The sequence below is a fragment of the Geotrypetes seraphini genome, chromosome 5, assembly GCF_902459505.1.
Source record: "Geotrypetes seraphini chromosome 5, aGeoSer1.1, whole genome shotgun sequence".
Classification (NCBI taxonomy): domain Eukaryota; kingdom Metazoa; phylum Chordata; class Amphibia; order Gymnophiona; family Dermophiidae; genus Geotrypetes; species Geotrypetes seraphini.
The window spans coordinates 98,536,026-98,559,147 of NC_047088.1; the positions used below are offsets into that span (position 1 = coordinate 98,536,026).

General features: G+C 47.4%; 2 protein-coding genes across 4 annotated transcripts in view; one reads left to right on the plus strand and one right to left on the minus strand.

Annotated features, from left to right (window-relative positions):
- The window catches only part of HIRIP3 (HIRA interacting protein 3), an 83,230-nt gene extending 65,974 nt beyond the window's left edge, over positions 1-17,256 (minus strand). Inside the window, exons 1-2 of the mRNA XM_033947107.1 lie at positions 16,928-17,256; positions 121-241 (exon numbers count right to left, since the gene is read on the minus strand). Of these exons, the coding sequence (XP_033802998.1) occupies positions 121-241; positions 16,928-17,022 (216 nt within the window). The 5' untranslated portion in view covers positions 17,023-17,256. The remainder of the gene's footprint in view (positions 1-120; positions 242-16,927) is intronic.
- Positions 17,257-17,401: 145 nt separating this feature from the next.
- Positions 17,402-23,122, plus strand: part of INO80E (INO80 complex subunit E) — a 66,139-nt gene continuing 60,418 nt past the window's right edge. The window contains exons 1-3 of one of the 3 annotated variants that reach the window (XM_033945559.1): positions 17,402-17,529; positions 20,704-20,786; positions 22,999-23,069. In XM_033945559.1, the coding sequence (XP_033801450.1) occupies positions 20,706-20,786; positions 22,999-23,069 (152 nt within the window). In that variant the 5' untranslated portion in view covers positions 17,402-17,529; positions 20,704-20,705. Of the gene's footprint in view, positions 17,618-20,703; positions 20,787-22,998; positions 23,070-23,122 lie in introns of all 3 variants that reach the window. The other 2 variants (XM_033945557.1, XM_033945558.1) reach the window with 2 other exon arrangements.

Here is a 23,122-nt window from a genome sequence, read left to right on the forward strand (position 1 = left end):
GGTAGCCATTAGGTTGGGTGCCACCACATTATGGAAGACACCTAGTCATTTCAACTCTTCATGCCGCTCACAATTCTGCTGATGATCTATTGATCTTAAGAAATGCAAGTCTTCTCTCACCTCAACTTTTAGCAGCTCATCTTCTATGATCTCCCTCAGCTGGCGCCTTTCATCTGGTGTCAGGGATGCCCTGCCTGCGTGAGCCAGATATTTCTTCCTTACCACAGAATGTGTGAGAGCACTGTCAAAGGAAAGTGAGGAAGCCCATCAGCATCAAACAAAAACCAATATCGTGCTCTGAACATTATGACATGCTAGATCAAATTAGAGAATGACATGGGGACAGATTTTTATCTGTCCCCACAGAAACTCATTTTCCCATCCTGTCCCCATTCTTGCAATTTCCATCCTCAAACACTTTAAAATCATAAGTGTTCAAGGCTTGTGCGGTTAAGGCACAGCTTATAGGAATGGGGCAGGGGTAGTGACAAACGTGCGGGGACGGGATGGGGAAATTGATTTCCTGTTGGGACAGGGACAAATTTGTCCCAGTGTCATTCTCTAGATCAAACCAATAACCCATCAAACTAGCATTCTGGCCAATCCAGTGCACTTGACAATAGCTGACAGATCTTAATGAGAAACCGTCTTTAATGTTGTTCATTAAATCTATTAGGCTAATAAACTGTTATTGGACAAATAGTAACTATATCCCAGGCAAATATGCATAATATTGACTTTTTGATGCAAGATAATGCAAAAAATAAAAAGTAATGGCATATAAAAAATATAAACTTTGCTCAATCTCTGCTCTTACCTCGATAATCTTTCCAGTGCAACAGGCGAGTTATGGGGCTGTATGCTGGATCTTTGGATCACACGATTCTATGTTTATTTAAATCTGAGGTTTTGCCAGACCTCATTTCAGAGTCTTTGCAGGATTTGAATTTAGCCACTCAGCTGGCTTCATCCACTTCCTCTTCGTGGCTTTGTGGTGTGTACTCGCAGTCTTCCTCCTTTCCATGCAAAGACTCCAAAATGAGGTCTGGCATAACCGCAGACTTAAATGATTAACGCAGAACTGTGGGATTGTCCCCTGTTTCTAAAGCCTTTGAGGGATCCGGAGATCTAGAATACAGTCCCAGATCCCACTTGTCTAGAACCTCTCACCTATCTACTGGAAAATATATTATCAAGGTAAGACCTAAAATGCACTGTCATGCTTATACCCTATTCTACTTTATTATATAAACCATGTTTGCCTTATTATGTATACGCTGATGTTTTATTATGTATGTAAACTTGAAACCCGTTCTGAGCTCTTCTGGGAGGATGGTATATAAATCCAAATATATACATAAGCAAGCAGAGGTGGCGGCTGCTAAGAAAGCAAATTGAATGTTAGGAATTATCAAGAAAGGAACGGAAAACTAAGATGAAAATGTTATAATGCCCTTGCATCGCTCTATAATACAGCCACAACTTGAATACTGTGTGCAATTCTAGTTGCCATATTTCAAAAAATATTTCACGGAATTAGACAAAGGTACAAAGAAGGGTGACAAAAAATGATAAAAGGGATGGACGACTTCCCTATAAGGAAAGGCTAAAGCAGCTAGGGCTCTTCAGTTTGGAGAAGAGATGGCTCAGGGGTCATATGATACAGGTCTATAAAAGTACTCAGTGGAGCTGAAAAGTTAAATGTGAATTGCTTGTTTACATTTTGCAAAAATACTAGGACTAGGGGGCATGTGATGAAGCTACTAGATAACAGATTTAAAACAAACCGCAAAAAATATTTCTTCACACAATGTGTAATTAAACTCTAGAATTTGTTTTTGGAGAATGTGGTGGAATCGGTTAGCTTAGCAGGGTTTTTAAAAAAAAAAAGTTTGTATAATTTTCTAAAAGAGAAGTCATAAGAACATAAGAATTGCCATACTGAGACAGACCGAAGGTACATCAAGCCTAGTACAGGCAGTCCCTGGGTTAACGAGTTCTGTTTTTTACACCGTTCTTAAGTTGAATTTGTGTGTAACTCGGGTCCTAGTATTCTTCCCACCTTCTCCACCTTCTTGAGGCCCCTCTTGCATACTTTTTCATCCATCCCACTGTTCCCTCTCCACCACCACATCAAACATTACTCCCTCTCATCTCTATCTCACTCCTCTCCTACCACCATGTCCAATAATTTTCTCTCCCTCCATATGCCCAACAATTCTCCTCTTTCTTCATCTCCCCCTGTGCACCATCTCTCTTTCCCTCTCTCTCAATCACCCAATTCACCTTTTCTATTCTCTCTCCCACCTCAGCATCTCTTTCCCTCACTCCCTCCATTCTTCATCCTATGGCTCATGCTCCCCTCCCTCTCTCCATTCTGTGTTCCAAGTTCATGCCCCCTCCTTCCTTCCATCCATTGTCTGAAGTTTGTGCTCCCTCTTATGTCCCAACAGGCCCCTTTCTCCTTCCCTCCATTCTATGCCCCAAGTGCATGTCTCTCTCCGACGGGTGTTTAACTTCTGGCCGGCTCCCTCCTCCTTCCAGCCGCTTTGCTGCATAAAGCCGCTGGCAGCAGCTGCTAAGTGCGTCCTGCGGCTGAGCCAGAAACGTTCCCTCTGACATCAGAGGAAGCTCCTCCCATATCAGAGGGAAGGCTTCCGGATCAGCCGTGGGACACACCTATGAACCGCTGCCAGTGGCTTTGTGCAGAGAAACGACTGTGGCTGGAAGGAGGAGGGAGCCAGCCAGAAGGTAAACACCCTCTGGAGGGAGGCATGTACTTGGGGCACAGAATGGAGAGGGGGAGGGAGAGAGAGAGAGGGGCGCATTGGGACTCAGGAGGGAGGAGTACATTGGGACATCGAAGGTAGAGTAGGACCCCCGTTTATAAGTATGAGTCCGACGTTAAGTAAGATGTTCGAAAACGGGGACTGCCTATATCCCGTTTCCAACAGCACTGGCCAACCCAGTTCACAAGTATCTAGCTAGATCCCACATAGTAAAACAGATTTTATGCTGCTTATCCTATGAATAAGCAGTGGATTTCCCCAAGCCATCTTAATAATGGCCTATGGACCTCTCCTTTAGGAAATTATCCAAGCCATTAAAAAAAAAACACATTAAGCTAATTTCACCACATTCTCCGGCAACGAATTCCAGAGTTTAATTACACATTGTGTGAAGAAATATTTTCTCTGCTTTGTTTTAAATCTACTACTTAGTAGCTTCATCGCATACCCCCTAGTTCTAGTATTTATGGAAAGCGTGAACAAGCGATTCACATCTACCTTCCCACTCCAATTAATATTTTATAGACCTCTATCATATCACCCCTGAGCCATCTCTTCTCCAAGCTGAAGAGCCCTAGCTTCTCCTTATAGGGAAGTCATCCCATCCCTTTTATCATTTTTGTCACCCTTCTTTGTTCCTTTTCTAATTCTGCTATTATTTTCAGAGATATGGTGACTAGAACTGCACACAGTATTCAAGGTGCAGCCGTACCATAGAGCAATACAAGGGCATTATAACATTTTCCATTCCTTTCCTGATAATTCCTAACATTCTATTTGCTTTCTTAGCAACTGCCGCACATTGAGATGAAGGTTTCAACATATCCTCAACAATGATACCTAGATCCTTTTCCTGGGCAATGACTCCAAACACAGAACCCAGCATCACACAGCTATATAGTTTCCTCTTCCCTACATGCATCACTTTGCACTTGCTCACATCAAATATCATCTGCCATTTTGATGCCCGGTATCCTCTTGCAATTTAACAACTTTGAACAACTTTGTTTGTTTATTCATTTATATCCCGCATTTACCCAGGGCGGGTTACAAACTTACATACAAAACTATAATATTACATAAAAAATACATACACCATGATCAACTGATAAAGGGAATGGAAAATCTCCCATATACCGACAGGTTGAACATAAGAACATAAGAAGTTGCCTCCGCTGAGGCAGACCATAGGTCCATCCTGCTCAGCGGTCCGCACCCGCGGCGGCCCATCAGGCCCATTGCCTGAGCAATGGTCTATCCTATCTATACCCCCCAATCCCTTTTTCTTCTAGGAATCTATCCAAACCTTCTTTGAAACCATTTAATGTTTTCTTGTCTACAACAGCCTCTGGAAGTGCGTTCCATGCATCCACCACCCTCTGAGTGAAAAAGAACTTCCTAGCGTTTGTTCTAAACCTGTCCCCCTTCAGTTTCTCCGAGTGCCCCCTTGTACTTGTGGCGCCCCTTAATTTGAAAAATCTGCCCCTGTCTACTTTTTCTATGCCCTTCAGGATCTTGAAGGTTTCTATCATGTCTCCTCTAAGTCTTCGCTTTTCCAGGGAGAAAAGTCCCAACTGTCTCAATCTGTCGGTATATGGGAGATTTTCCATTCCCTTTATCAGTTTGGTTGCTCTTCTTTGTACTCCCTCAAGTACCGCCATGTCTTTCTTGAGGTACGGCGACCAGTACTGGACACAGTACTCCAGATGCGGCCGTACCATTGCACGATACAGCGGCATGATGACTTCCTTCGTCCTGGTCGTAATACCCTTCTTAATGATACCCAGCATTCTGTTTGCTTTCCTAGAGGCTGTGGCGCATTGCGCCGATGCCTTCAGTGTTGCGTCTACCATCACTCCCAGGTCTCTCTCCAGGTTACTAACCCCTAGTGGTGTTCCCCCCATTTTGTATGTGAACATTGGGTTCTTTTTCCCCACGTGCATGACCTTGCATTTCCCCACGTTGAAGCTCATCTGCCACTTTTCGGCCCACTTTTCCAGCTGCGTTAGATCCTTTTGGAGATCCTCGCAGTCTTCCTTGGTTTGAGCCCTGCTGTATAGTTTGGTGTCATCTGCAAATTTAATGACTTCACACTTAGTTCCCGCCTCTAGATCATTTATGTAGATATTGAACAAGAGCGGTCCCAGCACCGACCCTTGCGGGACTCCGCTCGTGACCCCTTTCCAGTCTGAGTAGTGTCCCTTTACGCCAACCCTCTGCTTCCTGTTTGCCAGCCAGTTTTTGATCCATCGGTGGACCTCCCCTTGTACCCCGTGGTTCCATATCTTTTTAAGCAGTCTCTCGTGTGGCACCTTGTCGAAGGCTTTTTGGAAGTCAAGGTAAATGATGTCTATAGATTCCCCTTTATCCACCTGGCTGTTCACTCCCTCAAAGAAGTACAATAAGTTTGTGAGGCATGACCTACCCTTACAGAAGCCATGTTGACTCGGTTTTAGCTGCCCATTTTTTTCGATGTGTTCACAGATGCTGTCTTTAATCAGTGCCTCCATCATCTTTCCCGGGACTGAGGTCAGGCTCACCGGCCTGTAGTTTCCCGGGTCTCCCCTTGCGCCCTTCTTGAAGATGGGCGTGACATTTGCTATTTTCCAATCCTCCGGGATCTCTCCGGTTTTTAAGGATAGGTTGCATATCTGTCGAAGTGGCTCCGCTATTACGTCTTTTAGTTCCTTGAGTACCCTTGGGTGAATGCCATCCGGACCCGGCGATTTGTCGCTCTTTAGTCTGTCAATCTGCTTGAGTACATCCTCTTGGCTTACCTCTAAATCGACCAGCTTATCGTCTTTGTCTCCTATTACGATCTCCTCGGGTTCTGGAATGGTGGTTATATTCTCCATCGTGAAGACTGACGTGAAGAACTCATTTAACCTGTCAGCTATCTCTTTCTCTTCTTTTACAACTCCCTTTCTATCTCCATCGTCCAATGGTCCCAATTCTTCTCTCGCCGGTTGCTTCCCCTTGACGTATCTGAAGAACGACTTGAAGTTTGTTGCTTCCTTTGCCAGTCTCTCTTCGTATTCTCTTTTTGCTTTTCTAACCACTCGGTGACGATGCTTTCTTGTCGCTTATCGCCTTCTTCACTGCACTTGTTATCCACACGGGGTTTTTTGTTCTATTTTTTTTGCACCCTTTTCTGAACTTGGGGATGCATATGCTTTGTGCTTCGTGCACAGTCTCCTTGAATAAGGTCCAGGCTTTTTCTACGGATTCCGTCTTCCCTATGTTGCCTTTGAGCTTCTTTCCCACCATTTTTCTCATGGCATCATAATTTCCTTTTTTGAAGTTGAGTGCCGTCGTTGTGGTTCTTTTCCCCTTTGATGATCCAATTTCAAGCCTGCACTGGATCATGTTGTGATCGCTGTTACCTAGTGGGGGTAATACCGCCACCTCCTTTGCTGTCCCCCCTGGTCCGTTGAAGATTAGGTCGAGAGTGGCATCTCCCCTTGTTGGTTCCGTGACCAGCTGCTCCATGAAACAGTCCCTCGTGACTTCTATGAATTTTGTTTCTCTTGCGCAGTTTGAGTGCCCAATACTCCAGTCTATCCCAGGATGGTTGAAGTCCCCCATCACCACCACATTTCCGCTTCTGCATACCTGCTTCAGTTCAGCCTCCATCTCCTGGTCGATTTCTTCTGGTTGTCCAGGTGGGCGGTAGTACAGACCCAGTTTAATGTCTGCTCCTGCTCCTCCCTGTAGCTTAACCCATAGTGATTCCAGTCCATCCGCCCGTACTGTTGTTTCCGTCCTGACTGATGGTATGGAGTCTTTTATGTACAGCGCTATTCCTCCACCCTTTTTATGTATCCTGTCTCTCCTGTATAGCTTGTACCCTGGTATGGCCACATCCCATTGATTGTCCTCAGTCCACCACGTTTCTGTGACTCCAATTATGTCTAGGTCCTTATTGCTGGCTGTGATTTCCAGTTCTGCCATTTTGGCCCTCAGGCTCCTAGCATTTGTGTATAGGCAGTTTAAGACCCAGTTTTTTGTCCTCTCTCTTTGTTTCCCTTGTGCTTTGGTATTCCTGTAGTTTCCCTCATGGTTTACCAGCCCCTGAGCTTCCTCCTCCTCCTGTTGTGTGTGTGTGACGTCCTCTGCCTGTTTCCCCTGCGCCTCCTGCTCTCCTAATTCCCACTCAATTCTGGGCTCTTTTTCACAATGACTTTGCCCCTCTGTTTCCTGTTGTTCTGTGTTGTTGCCGCTTACCTGGTCCATTTGTGCCCTCGATCCCTGCAATGCGTCTTTAGGTCCTTTTTCAACCCATACACCCTCAGTCCCGAGTCCTCTTATACACTGTCCCAGTTCAGTACCTTTGTCAGGTACTGATGTCCGATGTGTCGAGGTCAGGTCGACTATCGGCTTTCCCCTTCTTCTCAGTTTAAAGCCAAGTCTATGACGTTCTGGACGTTGCGTGCCAGCATCCTCGTCCCAGCTGTGCTAAGGTGCAGTCCATCTTTTCTGTAGAGCTTGTTCTTCCCCAAGAAGGTAGTCCAGTTCCTAACAAAGTGGAAGCCCTCCTCCTCACACCATCTCCTCAGCCAGAAGTTAATTGATTGTAGTTCGCTCTGTCTCTTTGTGTCCGCTCTCGGTACTGGCAGGATCTCTGAGAAGGCTATCTTCCTTGTCCTTAGTCTCAGTTTCCTCCCCAGGGTCCTGAACTGGTCCGTTAGTGTAGTCCTGTTGAAGTTTCTCCTGCTGATGTCGTTGGTTCCGATGTGGATTACTACTGCTGTCTCCTCCGTCTCGGCTCCCTCCAGGATCCTCTCGATATTATTGATGATGTCTTTTGTTCTTGCCCCTGGGAGACATGTTACCAGTCTGTCCTCTCTCCCTCCGGCTATATGACTGTCTACTCCTCTCAGTATTGAGTCCCCGACCACGATAGCCGATCTCCCCTTCTTCAACTGTCTCTCTGGTCTCAGATCTGTGTCATATGTGTAGTCCGTTTGTCCGTCCTCTGGGCTCTGCTGTGTCTCCGCCCCTGGTCTCAGGTCTGTGTCATCTGCGCAGTTCGCTAGTCCTTTCTCCTGGCTCTGATGGATCTCCTCCTCCTCTGCCTGCCCAGGTCCTCCGCAAGGTCCTAGTTCGATGGTGTCTGGTGATTCCTGTCGTCCAACTGTCGGTTCCCTCCTGGTGTGTTGGTGGTCCTGTGCCCCTACCCTCTTGCAGGCCTCCTCAATGAATTTCTCGAGCTCCCTAACTTGTTCTGCGATGTGGCTCTCTCTGGCGGTGTCCACGGTTGTCCAACACTGTTCTTCCAGGGTGCACAGTCCCTCCAGTTCTTGTACTCGAACCTGCAGTCTCCCGACCTCCTTCTTCAGGCTATCCAGTTCCTGACATCGATTGCAAATGTATACCTGCCTCCCGGAGGGGAGGTAGTCATACATATGGCACTCGATGCAGAAAACTGGGTAGCTCCCCTGGGTTCCTGTAGCCTCCATTCCTGTAGCCTCGGTGATTTGGGAGCGGTGCCTGACGTGCAGTTATCTGAAAAAGTAGAGAGAGAGAAAGAGTGATAAGAGTGAAAGAGAATAGAAATTTTTTTTTTTTTTTAGGTTAGAAGTTATTGAGGTTAGAAGTTAGAAGTTGGGTTAGATTTGCTGCTGGGCTGCCTGGGCTCCTTCACAGGCTTCCTTCGCAAAGGCGCTCTCGCTAAGGCGAGCGCCTTTGCCGCTCGCCTTCGCCGCGCGCCGAACGGCTGGGCGCCGTTGGCTCCCCTCCTTTTAAGGGGGGAGTCCGGGCACCGACGCTGCTGTGACGCGGCACGGGTGGGCGGAGCTACCTCTCGCCACCCGTTCTGCGCTGTCGCTATCCCCTGCCTCCTCCGACCTGAAAGAAAGAAAAAAAACACAAACGCCTCCTCTCCTCTCCCTTTGGCTTCCTCAGCCGCTGCCCGCCCTTGCTGTCTCCACGCGCTGAGGAGCCTTAGCGCCGCTGGCCCCTCCTTTTAAGGGGGGGAGTCCGGGCACCGACGCTGCTGTGACGCGGCACGGGTGGGCGGAGCTACCTCTCGCCACCCGTTCTGCGCTGTCGCTATCCCCTGCCTCCTCCGACCTGAAAGAAAGAAAAAAAAACACAAACGCCTCCTCTCCTCTCCCTTTGGCTTCCTCAGCCGCTGCCCGCCCTTGCTGTCTCCACGCGCTGAGGAGCCTTAGCGCCGCTGGCCCCTCCTTTTAAGGGGGGGAGTCCGGGCACCGACGCTGCTGTGACGCGGCACGGGTGGGCGGAGCTACCTCTCGCCACCCGTTCTGCGCTGTCGCTATCCCCTGCCTCCTCCGACCTGAAAGAAAGAAAAAAAACACAAACGCCTCCTCTCCTCTCCCTTTGGCTTCCTCAGCCGCTGCCCGCCCTTGCTGTCTCCACGCGCTGAGGAGCCTTAGCGCCGCTGGCCCCTCCTTTTAAGGGGGGGAGTCCGGGCACCGACGCTGCTGTGACGCGGCACGAGTGGGCGGAGCTACCTCTCGCCACCCGTTCTGCGCTGTCGCTATCCCCTGCCTCCTCCGACCTGAAAGAAAGAAAAAAAACACAAACGCCTCCTCTCCTCTCCCTTTGGCTTCCTCAGCCGCTGCCCGCCCTTGCTGTCTCCACGCGCTGAGAAGCCTTAGCGCCGCTGGCCCCTCCTTTTAAGGGGGGGAGTCCGGGCACCGACGCTGCTGTGACGCGGCACGGGTGGGCGGAGCTACCTCTCGCCACCCGTTCTGCGCTGTCGCTATCCCCTGCCTCCTCCGACCTGAAAGAAAGAAAAAAAACACAAACGCCTCCTCTCCTCTCCCTTTGGCTTCCTCAGCCGCTGCCCGCCCTTGCTGTCTCCACGCGCTGAGGAGCCTTAGCGCCGCTGGCCCCTCCTTTTAAGGGGGGGAGTCCGGGCACCGACGCTGCTGTGACGCGGCACGGGTGGGCGGAGCTACCTCTCGCCACCCGTTCTGCGCTGTCGCTATCCCCTGCCTCCTCCGACCTGAAAGAAAGAAAAAAAACACAAACGCCTCCTCTCCTCTCCCTTTGGCTTCCTCAGCCGCTGCCCGCCCTTGCTGTCTCCACGCGCTGAGGAGCCTTAGCGCCGCTGGCCCCTCCTTTTAAGGGGGGGATTCCGGGCACCGACGCTGCTGTGACGCGGCACGGGTGGGCGGAGCTACCTCTCGCCACCCGTTCTGCGCTGTCGCTATCCCCTGCCTCCTCCGACCTGAAAGAAAGAAAAAAAACACAAACGCCTTCTCTCCTCTCCCTTTGGCTTCCTCAGCCGCTGCCCGCCCTTGCTGTCTCCACGCGCTGAGGAGCCTTAGCGCCGCTGGCCCCTCCTTTTAAGGGGGGGAGTCCGGGCACCGACGCTGCTGTGACGCGGCACGGGTGGGCGGAGCTACCTCTCGCCACCCGTTCTGCGCTGTCGCTATCCCCTGCCTCCTCCGACCTGAAAGAAAGAAAAAAAACACAAACGCCTCCTCTCCTCTCCCTTTGGCTTCCTCAGCCGCTGCCCGCCCTTGCTGTCTCCACGCGCTGAGGAGCCTTAGCGCCGCTGGCCCCTCCTTTTAAGGGGGGGAGTCCGGGCACCGACGCTGCTGTGACGCGGCACGGGTGGGCGGAGCTACCTCTCGCCACCCGTTCTGCGCTGTCGCTATCCCCTGCCTCCTCCGACCTGAAAGAAAGAAAAAAAACACAAACGCCTCCTCTCCTCTCCCTTTGGCTTCCTCAGCCGCTGCCCGCCCTTGCTGTCTCCACGCGCTGAGGAGCCTTAGCGCCGCTGGCCCCTCCTTTTAAGGGGGGGAGTCCGGGCACCGACGCTGCTGTGACGCGGCACGGGTGGGCGGAGCTACCTCTCGCCACCCGTTCTGCGCTGTCGCTATCCCCTGCCTCCTCCGACCTGAAAGAAAGAAAAAAAACACAAACGCCTCCTCTCCTCTCCCTTTGGCTTCCTCAGCCGCTGCCCGCCCTTGCTGTCTCCACGCGCTGAGGAGCCTTAGCGCCGCTGGCCCCTCCTTTTAAGGGGGGGAGTCCGGGCACCGACGCTGCTGTGACGCGGCACGGGTGGGCGGAGCTACCTCTCGCCACCCGTTCTGCGCTGTCGCTATCCCCTGCCTCCTCCGACCTGAAAGAAAGAAAAAAAACACAAACGCCTCCTCTCCTCTCCCTTTGGCTTCCTCAGCCGCTGCCCGCCCTTGCTGTCTCCACGCGCTGAGGAGCCTTAGCGCCGCTGGCCCCTCCTTTTAAGGGGGGGAGTCCGGGCACCGATGCTGCTGTGACGCGGCACGGGTGGGCGGAGCTACCTCTCGCCACCCGTTCTGCGCTGTCGCTATCCCCTGCCTCCTCCGACCTGAAAGAAAGAAAAAAAACACAAACGCCTCCTCTCCTCTCCCTTTGGCTTCCTCAGCCGCTGCCCGCCCTTGCTGTCTCCACACGAAGCAGTTGGGACTTTTCTCACTGGAAAAGCGGAGACTTAGAGGAGACATGATAGAAACCTTCAAGATCCTGAAGGGCATAGAAAAAGTAGACAGGGACAGATTTTTCAAATTAAGGACCACCACAAGTACAAGGGGGCACTCGGAGAAATTGAAAGGGGACAGGTTTAGAACAAACGCTAGGAAGTTCTTTTTCACTCAGAGGGTGGTGGATACATGGAACGTGCTTCCAGAGGCTGTTGTAGACAAGAAAACATTAAATGGTTTCAAAGAAAGTTTGGATAGATTCCTAGAAGAAAAAGGGATTGAAGGGTATAGATAGGTATAGACCACTACTCAGGCGATGGGCCTGATGGGCCGCCGCGAGAGTGGACCGCTGGGCAGGATGGACCTATGGTCTGCCTCAGCGGAGGCAACTTCTTATGTTCTTATGTTCTTAATAAATACTCCCAAAATGTAAAATAAAAAATACAAACCCAAAAATTACACAGGTGACCCAGCACCTTCATCTTCTTCTTTTCATTAATAACAATCTCAGACCGTATATTTCACTTGGCCAAAGAGATGAAGCTTCAACAGTTTTTAAAAAAAATTTCAGATATTGTGCTTCCGTTGAATATACTCAGGAAGATTATTCCATTCCCTAGGCCCTTTATAATGGAATACACTGTCCCTAGACACTGTCAGTTTCAATTGCCTCAGATGGAATTTGTAACCTCAATTGTTCTGCAGATCGAAGGGGATGTGGCGGAACACGTGGCAGAATGCTCTCAACAAGATATTTAGGAGCCAGATTGTGTAAGCACATATAGACGTTTAGCATTAGCTTAAAGCGAATCAACCAATAAAAGCTCACATAGCATTCTGTCAAGTGCTCATATCTCCCCAGCCTAAACAAAATTCTGATCACTGAATTTTGGGCTACCTGGAGAGCACACAGCACCGACATCAGTACCCCCAGGAGTACCAAATTACAGTAATCAAGAACCAAAAGAACTGTTGCCTGCAGAAGTAATTTAAATAAATGGGCTTACAAATAGGGCCTAAGTCCATTCACCAGGGTAAAATTTCTAGGTGCCACGGCAACCTGGCATCTGGAATTTGTCAAACCCTTAAGGTATTTCAAAATGAAAATAAAAGGTACTACTAAATACACTTTACTATAAGTGGAGAAATTCTGGACAAAAAACTCAATGGGTTAATATGATATCTTATCTATGGGTAGTGCCCTTGGAAGTAAAATTTTATTAATCCAGTCTCTCTGCTCACCCCCCACTGGTGGCATGAGTAGCATTGTGGCATTGCCTCATGACCTCAAGATGACCCACCAAGTACTTTTAAATTTCAACTCTTGCATACGACACTGGCACTGCAGTGGTAGGTGCTTGAGGTCTGCTCCAAAGCATGCCCTTTGACCTGTCCTGCTCATGAGGTAACAGGAAGTTGAGTCAGAAGGGGTGGGATGATTGAAGGTATGCTCTGCAGCAAACTCAGGTAGTGTACTGCTGTGGTGCCAGTGCTATGTACAAGAGAGTCTAGATCAGGGGTGGGCAAACTTTTTGACTCGTGGGCCACCATGGGTTCTTAAATTTCATAGAGGGGCCGGACCGAGAGCAGAAGGATGGAGTGTTTGTGTGAACTAATATAAATTAAATGTAAACGTCATAACAGAAAAGGATTTGGACTTTAAAAGGTAGCAAAGCATGAAAACGTAAGGCTTATTGTACAAAATGAATGTACATGATCATCTTTCCCTTCACTCCAATTCTTCCTCTTTCCTTTCTCTCCCCCACATGTGCAGCATCTTTCTATCCCTCCATCCCTCCCCCCTGTGGAGCAGAACCCTTGCCCAGCTTCCATCCCATCCTCCCTCCCATCCCATGTGCAGCAGAACCCTTGAGCATCTGTCCCCATTGCACAGCCAAACCCCCACTGACCCTCCATCCTTCTCTCCCATCCGAACCCCGCTGACCCCTACATGCCTCCCTCCTGAGCAGTGTTGGGCTGGCAGCACTCTAAAAAAGCTGCTTTGCGGCCTTCTCTAGTCAGGGCTTTCCATGTGCTGCGCTACTGATGACATATCAGTGATGCGGTAGATGGAATTCCCCAATGAGAGAAGGCCGTGAAGTAGCCTGTTTAGAATGCTGCCGGCCCGATGCTGCTCTGGAAAGAGGTATGTAGGCCTCGAGGTCGGCTAAGTTTGGATGGTCGGCAGGCAGGATTAAAAAACAAAATGGGCCGGATATGACCCGCGCGCCGTAGTTTGCCCATGTCTGGTCTAGATTGAAGGTACGTGGTGATGGGGGAGGGGGGATAGCAAAAGAGGGTAGGTGGGATCTGTGGGGTAATAAGGCATGGAGAAGCTTATCAGAGAAAGGGGGAGGGTGTCAGATTTGGCAATGTATGGAGCCTCGACTTATACGTGGGTCACATCAATTTTGACCCTTTATAATCCCAAAACTGTCCCTCGACTTGAGATAGACTTATAGTCAATTATATATGGTAGGTGTTCACCTTTTTTTGTTTTATTATGGCATCAGCATTTTCTGAATAGTGAACATGGAAGCATATGTAAATTCATGCACAGTTGTTGTTGGTGCCCTTAAGGTAGATACAATCCTTCATGTAATAATCTCCGTCTTGTTTAAAATATACTTGAGAACTGAATTAGGACAGAAAACACTTGCACCTAGGATCATTTCATGAAATACTTACTTACAGTTTTTCAGAGCCCAACTTTTTTTTTTTTCAACTTTCATAGCTGGATTTCAGTATTGAACATTCTGTTCTACCCTATAATGCTTTCCTTGACTTGTATTGCAGCCTCATGGAGTAGCACCCGCGCAACATACCTCAGTGAGCAGGAAGCCCTGAAGCGCTCACTCCTGGCTTCCAAATACTCCCCATCATTAAGCCCCATGCGCATCAAACCCCATTCCACTCTCCACTCTGCGCTGGCCGTAAAGAGCCGCCAAGCTCCCTGTCTTTACAATACTTTCGTACCTAGCGGCAGCACTCCACAACTAGAATGGAAAAAGCTTTTGGAGCAGGGAGCCTGGTGCACCCGAGAGAGTTTCCGCTGCTTTATCTTAATTATTTAAGAACATAAGAATTGCTACTGCTGGGTCAGACCTGCACCCTAACTGAGACTAGCCCTACCTGAGTACGTTCTGGTTTAGCAGGAACTTGTCTAACCTTGTCTTGAATCCCTGGAGGGTGTTTTCCCCTATAACAGACTCCGGAAGAGCATTCCAGTTTTCTACCACTCTCTGGGTGAAGAAGAACTTCCTTACATTCGTATGGAATCTATCCCCTTTCAATTTTAGAGAGTGCCCTCTTGTTCTCTCTACCTTGAAGAGGGTGAACAACCTGTCCTATCTACTGTCTATTCCCTTCAATATCTTGAATGTTTCGATCAAGTCCCCTCTCAATCTCCTCTGTTCGATGGAGAAAAAGCCAAGTTTCTCTAATCTTTCACTGTACGGCAACTCCTCCAGCCCCTTAACCATCTTAGTCGCTCTTCTCTGGACCCTTTTGAGTAGTACCATGTCCTTCTTCATGTACGGCGACCAGTACTGGACACAGTACTCCAGGTGAGGGCGTACCATGGCCCGGTACAGCGGCATGATAACCTTCTCCGATCTGTTTGTGATCCCCTTCTTTATCATTCTTAGCATTCTGTTCACCCTTTTTGCCGCCGCACATTACGCGGACGGCTTCATCGACTTTTCGATCATAACTCCCAAGTCTCTTTCCTCCACCTTTGCCTTTCCTAGTTGTTTAAACTGCTTTTTTCTACATACAGGTTAAGTTTTAGTTTGCGGTTCTATCTGATACCATATCCACCTGGGACCCCTGAAGAAGGCGTGTTTACCGAAACATGGACCGTGTTGGGTCCTTTGGTTTGGTTCAAGGTGGTAACATTAACCGCATTGATAAATTCTGTTTCAATAAATTTAGCCTGCATCCTTGTACATTTATCTATAGTTCCCTTTGGTTTGGTTTGTGCTTTACTCACTGCAGACTGCGTTGGTTCTCTCCTTTTGCTTTCTCACTTTACACTTATCCACAAACATTTGGTATGCTTAAGGTGACTAAACGTCCAGTTTTGAACGGGACAGTCCCGTTTTCGGATTCCCTGTCCCGTTGTCCCCACACACAGCTTCGGGACACCAAAATGTCCCGTTTTCAGAGACAGCGTCCTGAAGCTGTGCGCGGGGACAACGGGACAAGCGATAGCTTCCTGTCCCTCCCCTGCCGCACCAAAAAAACCAAACAAAAGCCTCCCTCCAGGCCTGATTTAAACTCCCCCTCCCCCCCTGTCCACCGCCGCTGCTCCTCTGCTTATCTCCCTGCCACTACTCGTACCCGGCTGGCCCGGAACGTCCTCTCCGACGTCAGAATTGACGTCGGGAAGAAGGCTTTTGGGTGCGATTAGCGGGAGGTAAGCAGAGGAGCAGCGGTGGTGGACCGGGGGAGGGGGAAATTTAAATAGGGCCTGGAGGGAGGCTTTTGTTTTCCGCGGTAGGGGGGGAGGAGGAGGTAGGCAGGCTGGCTGGCTAGCTGGCTGGCTGGCTCTGGGGAAGGGAGGTAGGTGGGCAGGCTTTGGGGGAGGTAGGCAGGCAGGCTGGCTCTGGGGGAGGTAGGCAGGCAGGCTCTGGGGTAGGTAGGCAGGCAGGCAGGCTCTGGGGGAGGTAGGCAGGCAGGCTGGCTCTGGGGGAGGTAGGCAGGCAGGCTGGCTCTGGGGGAGGTAGGCAGGCAGGCTGGCTCTGGGGGAGGTAGGCAGGCAGGCTGGCTCTGGGGGAGGTAGGCAGGCAGGCTGGCTCTGGGGGAGGTAGGCAGGCAGGCTTTTTGGGAGGGGGTGGAACAAAGGCTGGAAGGCAGTGAGGGGACATAGGAAGGAGGCACTGGGGGCACTAAGGACATAGGAAGGAAGGAGGGAGGGAATAGAAAGGGACAATTGTTGGGTCCGAGTGCAGAAAGAAATGAAAGATAGGATGCACAGTCAGAAGGAAACGCAACCAGAGACTCATGAAATCACCAGACAGCAAAGGTAGGAAAAATGATTTTATTTTCAATTTAGTGATAATAATGTGTCAGTTTTGAGAATTTATATCTGCTGTCTATATTTTGCACTATATTTGTCTATTTTTCTGTAGTTACTGAGGTGACATCATTGAAATCACCCTAAATCTAAATGATAATTAATATTTTCTCTGTGTTTAGGGTGCTTTGTGTTTTTAAATTTTATGGTTACATTATGAAATAATAAGATATTGTGTGTACATGAAAAATTAATGGAATAAATTGGGGGTGGGGCTAGGGCGGGACTGAATATTAATAGATGTCCCGTTTTGATGAAAAAAATAAATGGTCACGTTAGGTATGCTGCCAATCGGCATAATATTTTTAAGAAATAGTTCGTATAGAAAGGAAAGAGTAAAAAGCAAATCGAAGAGTAGAAGCAGGTCAGGTGAACACCGAAGTGAATCGGCCAGCACTACTTTCCTGTCGTTGGCTGTCACTCCCCGGCCGAATCCTACCGCGGCAGGTCTCGTCTGCTGCGACTCAAACAACCCCACCCCCCTTCGACCAACCTGTTTCTGGAACCAAAGTCAGCTCCAAAAATGCCCAGCACTGGAGCCACGAAGTAGTAAAAACTTAATAAAACAAAATCCAATTTACATTTGATTAGGCTACCCGAGGACCGAGGTCTCGGGCAGATCGTACCTGAGATCCAGGCTACTGCGGAGCAAGTCCTGCGTGAAACTCCGCATATCACACGCAGTATTACCACTACCACAGACCCCATCAGTTGCAGCCATCCGTTCCCGGTTTCAAAAAAGCAGAACGTGACACGCTATCAGCGCCACCACTCCGGTTCCATATGTCAAAATAGGCGGGAAACCTAGCTCTCTCCGTAAAATGTTGCAAATTCTATTCCCCAATAGTTTTGTTTTGAGTTGACGTCCCTCCCCTACGTGAGTTGCGTCTTCTAAACATAAAGCTTTCATTTGTTCGTTTGCTCTGCTTATCTGGTCACACTTTCTGTAACTGGAAGTGACGTCAAGCTGCTCGTCATCCCGGGAGTTGTAGTTTTACTTTTCTTTCAAGACCCTCCGGAAAGGATACGCACAGGAAGGCCCTGATTGGCTCAGGAGCCTAAGGCCCCTCCCAATGGAGGAGTCCGAGGCGCCTGAGCCAATCAGGGCCCTAGGTCCCTTCCTGTGTATCACATGATGCACCGGGGAGGTGCCTAAGGCACGTATTACTGACGGCGGCTGGCGGAGAAGCAGTAGGGACTGAGCGCTCCTCCTGCTGCCGATTTAAAGGTACGAACGAAGGAAGGGGTTGTGTTTTTTTAATTGGACAGACACTAGTGATATGTTCTATATCTGTTTATTTTGCACAGATATTCAGGTACTTATGCATTCTTCCCTGTTTGTCCAGGCAGGCTCATAAACTATCTAATGTACCTGGGGTAATGGGGGGATTAAGTGACTTGCCTAGGGTCACAAGGAGCAGCATGGGTTTGAACCCACAACCTCATGGAGCTAAGGCTGTAGCTTTAATTACTGCACCACACTTAAAATGTCTATTTGTATGTTTTTTTTTCTTACATTACACAGTGTCTGGTAGTAGAGGGAAACTGTTTTGCTATTGCTGATTTAACACCAGATAATGGTTACTGCGGATGGGCAGACTAGATGGGCCATTTTGCCTTTATCTGCCGTCATGTCAATATGTTAAATTGTAATATGAAACATTTGACTTCTTTGTACCTTTTGCTGGGAGAGTTTTATTGGTTAATTTTGGAATTTCCATATGAATGAATACTTATATATAATTGACTTCTCTATGAGCACTTGTGCTCCTCACTCCAGGCCTTGGTAGTATGCAGCTAGGTCCTGATTGCTGCCAGCACCAAAGGGCTCAACCCTGGCAGAATGAACTGGACGTTTTTCTTTTTGTGTATGGTTTGACTCTTCAGGCTGTTTCACTTTGGTTTTATGTGTATGTAATATATTTGCCCAGAATACTACCGCTCGTATGGTTGCGCACATATCCTGTTTTGAGCATATTACACCTATCCTAAAAGAACTACATTAGTTGCCTATCAGTTCTCACATTGAATTTAAGATTCTGTGTTTAATATTTAAATTACTGCATGATAATGGTCCTGTGGCAGTGCGTTTGATGTTGCACTTTTAAAAGCCATCACGGAATTTATGCTCAGAGGATAAATTATGTCTAGATATGCTCTCTGTGTATGTAGTGAGATGGTCGTGCTATCTATCGTAAGATGATGTTTTCTGTACAGAGCCCTATTTACTGGAATAAGCTACCATTTGACCTTAGAGAAACCTCCGCTGTACTACAGTTCAGGAAAGGGCTTAAAACTGTATTGTTTTTGTGCACTTTTTAAATCTTGAACTAGTGGATGATATGCCAACTGTCCATTTTCAGTAAAGTAGGAGAAGGCAGAAAGTTGTATTGTTGCAGGGATATTTTATTTGTGTCTGGAATTTTGTCAGGTTGTAAACTGTTATTTGTATGTTCTCTTGTATTTTGGATGTCTTTTGTAATCTGCATAGAATATATGGAATATAAATTTTTAAAATAAATAAATACATATTAGGGCTGCACATTGATTAATCACTACATTTTTAATCAGGGCTAAAAAACACTTTTGTGGTTTTGTAAAAGGGGGGTTAATTGCAAATAATCACAATTAATTGATGAGCATCCCTAATAAATATGTGGAGGGGCATAATCAAAAGGGACGTCTAAGTCCATTTACGTCCATTTCGCAAGTCGTCCAAAGTCAAAAAGTTCCTAAGTGACATTTTCGAAAGAGACGTCCAACTTCTTTTGACTTTCGAAAATTGTCCAAATTATACGTCCTGCAGATCTGATCTAAAACGTCTAACTTTATTGTCCATTTTCATACAAATGTCCGTCCAAGTCAAAAAAGTCTAGAACAAGCCCTGTTGGACGTGGGAGGGGGTCTGCAAAGTGACTGACAGAACACCCAGACAGGGCACCTAAATAGTGGGGTACCGTACAGGGCACTGTTGTGAACTTCACAAACAGGGTGCCATGGCTTCTCCACACTACAGCTCCCTTATAGGTCACAGTGAGTCCCCCAAACCACCTTCAGAATCTCCTAGACCCACTTATCTACCACCCCTATAGCCCTTATGGATGCAGGAGCCACTTATATGCCAGTACAAAAGGGTTTTGGGGGTGTATAGGGGAGTGCACATGTTTCAGTAACAATGCAGTGATTACAGGAGCTTATGAGCATGGGTCCATCTCTCTATGGGTCCTAAACCCACCCCCCAAGATGTCTTAAGCTGCCTCTGGGCTGGATGCCTAGGCTTTCCTATGCTAGGCAGCCAGGTAATGATGGTCTGGAGGCTGAAATTTAAAGTTGTGAATATAATTTTTATGGGGGTGGGGTGTGTGTTAGTGATCACTGGGGTAGTGTGTAGGGGTCTGTGTTATGTGTTTTCAGTGAATATCTGGTGAGTTTAGGTGGGTTTTAGTGACTTAGACCATGTTTTAGATCAGGGATCTCAAAGTCCCTCCTTGAGGGCCGCAATCCAGTCGGGTTTTCAAGATTTCCCCAATGAATATGCATTGAAAGCAGTGCATGCACATAGAGCTCATGCATATTCATTGGGGAAATTCTGAAAACCCGACTGGATTGCGGCCCTCAAGGAGGGACTTTGAGACCCCTGTTTTAGATGGTCTAAGTCAATACGTCCAATTTTCCTCTAGGCTCTGTTGTTTAACTTTTGGTTATACATGCTGTACGACTAAGTCTAAGCCGGCCCATGTCCCGCCCAACTCCCGCCCTCGACACGCCTCCCGAAACACCCCGTTTAGCTTTGGACGTTGAGCGGCTCTATGAAGGCCTAAGTCGTTTAGAAATACGTCCAAAACCCGGGTTGATTATCGGCACTTGGATGTTTTAGAGAAATGTTCGTCCAAGTGCCAATTTAAGCCGGTTTTTGGACGTTTTTCTCTTTTGATTATGAGCCCCATATGGTTTATATAATTTCATGATTTTGTAATAAGCCTGATTGTTTGGTTCCTGTCAGTTTGCTGTATTCTATCACTCCCACTCACCTTCCTCCCTGATTGTAGTTTTCAGGAGGGAATTAGGGGGGTGTTGCCTTCTCATCCCTCTTCATCTCTTGCCTCAAGCATGCATATTTCCTTGAGCTGCCCCTGGATAGATTGATATTATTGTCAGTAGAGTGGGAGCTTTTATATATTTTTTTTGTTGTTTTTTTGTTGTTTTTCTGTGAAATAGCACAATGAATTTGGGATACAATGAAAATACAGGGCTACTGTTTGGTGTAGGTTTCAAGCTGTTGCAAGTACAGAAACTGAATGAATCCTATTTAATGCTAGACAGAGCATGGAACCACAGTGTACCAGGGAACTGAGGCAATTTTAGATAATCTTAACATTTGCCATTTTCCTTCCTTTCCTAGGAATGAATGGGCAGGGGGAGGTTGGTGTGGACTACAGAAGGAAGTACAAGAATCTGAAGCGGAAGCTGAAATTCCTCATCTATGTAAGTTCATGTTAAAGGGAGGATCAAAGCGTTCATTAAACTACGAAGTTCTAGTGACATCATCTTCATCAAATGCATGACAGAGACCTAGACCTAGAGTTGCCTCTGATAGTGCTTCTCAACCCACTCTTGAAGGGACACTTAGCCAGTTAAGTTTTCAGGATTATTGCAATCAATATACATGAGAGAGATTTTCATGCATAGTGTTTCCATTATCCCCCAGATTCTATAAATGATGTGTAAAATTGCTTGCTACTGTATATACGCAGGAGGGAGGTAAAAATTATTAGAATTGGTTGGGATAGGAGATGGAAGGGATCCCTCCTGTACCAGCCACTGCTGGGCCACTAGGGATACTAAAGGTATGCACGGGAGGGAGGTAAAAATTCTAAGAATTGGCTGGGACAGGAGGTGGGAGGGATTCCACCTGTCCTGGCCACTGCAGGACCACCAAGCAAGCCCAACATGAAACAGAGAAAAATTAAGGCAGATAAAGATCATATGGCCTATTCAGTCTGACCATTTCATACTACTGTTCTTCCTCTCCCTTCGAGATCTTATGTACCTGTCCCAAGCTTTCTTGAATTCAGTTGTCATCTCCACCAGGAGGCCATTCCACGAATTCACCATCCTGTGTGTGAAGGAGTATTTCCTCAAATTACTTCTGTTCCCTTTCACCTTCATCTTATGTCCCCTCATTCCAGATCTTCCTTTCAGTTGAAGGAGACTCGCCTTCTGTGCATTTATGCCATGGAGGTATTTAAGCATCTTTATCTTATCTCCCCTCGCCCACCTTTCTTCCAAAATATATACTTTGAAATATTTACTGTAAGTCTGTCCCCGTACACTTTATGACAAAGACCACTGCCTAATTTAGTAGCCGTCCTCTGGACCAACTTCAACTTATTTATATCTTTTTGAAGGTGTGGTCTCCAGAATTGTACACAATATTCTAAATGAGGTCTCTCCAGAGTCTTATACAGGGACATCATCACCTCCTTTTTCCTACTGGCCATTCTTTTGCTGCCTCCTTTTCTACCTGTTTGACTATATTAAAATCATAATTAAATAATGGGAGTACAGCAAGGGTCCTATATCCATGGGTAATAGTTCCAAGACCTATCACAGTTATGTGAAACCACAGATAATAACAAATGCTACTGTAATGTGGTTTATCATAGCCTGAGCACCTTACGCTCCCCCCTTCCCTGCACTCTACCCCACTGTGCTCACAGGCCCCCCCCCAGAATACCTCCTTAAATCTTCACTGGCAGCAAGAAGCATCTCCTGCCTGCTGCTCGTGCTGGCCTGAGCTTCCTCCCTCTGATGTCACTTTCTGGTTTCGTGACCCGGATGTGATATCAGAAGGAGGGGTGGGGTGGAGGAGCGCTCAGTGCTTGGGTCACAGTAAACCTGTACAAAACCTGTGCAAAATAATCAGATATAGAATATATCACCGGTATAACAAATGAAATATATCAAAACTCTGTTGAATGTAAATATTATGATGTAATGCATTCAGAAACCATATCTTCAAACTCTTGCAGGATTATGTAAGAGGGTTTGGTTTCTGAGTGCATCACTTCATAATATTTGAAATATTTCATTTGTTTTGCCGATATGTTCTTTATCACTTTAAGATCATTACATAGTATCATACCCAAGCCCTACTACTCTTTCATGCACAAAAGTGTTTCGTCCCCTAAACTACTGTTCCCTTGAGTGCTTGTTGCAGGTTTCTGTGTCTCGCTGCGTCTTGTCAGGTAGAAGACGTTTCAGCCACCCTGCAGTGGCTTTCTTCAGAGTATGACCCTGAAACCTGCAACAAGCATGATGCTGGCTGTGGAAACCTTGAGAGACCATGTTCCCTTGAGTCGTTGTAGCCCAAATATTTAGCATTAAATCTTAGCTGCCAAATTCTGGACAATTCTTTGAGCTTCACCAGGACTTTTCTCATATTATCCACATTACTAGAGTTTGGTATCATCCGCAAAGAGGCAGTCCTTACCAGACAGCCCTTGAACAATATTGCTTACAAAGATAAGTGTGAAGGCACTGTAGATTGCACCATTTTCTATCATTTGTCACTATTTATTATCCTTTGCATAACACTGGACATATAGAATTGTCTCCATGCTACTATTTACCATTTATAGCTCCTCTCTATTGACATTCTCACATACTGACAGACTAACCTTTTGTCTCTCTGCAGGAGCAGGAATGTTTTCAAGAAGAACTAAGGAAGGCCCAGAGGAAGTTGCTGAAAGTCTCCCGGGACAAGAGGTGAATCCCAAGAATACAAATTTTACACTATTTTGTTTTATTTTTTTATTTAG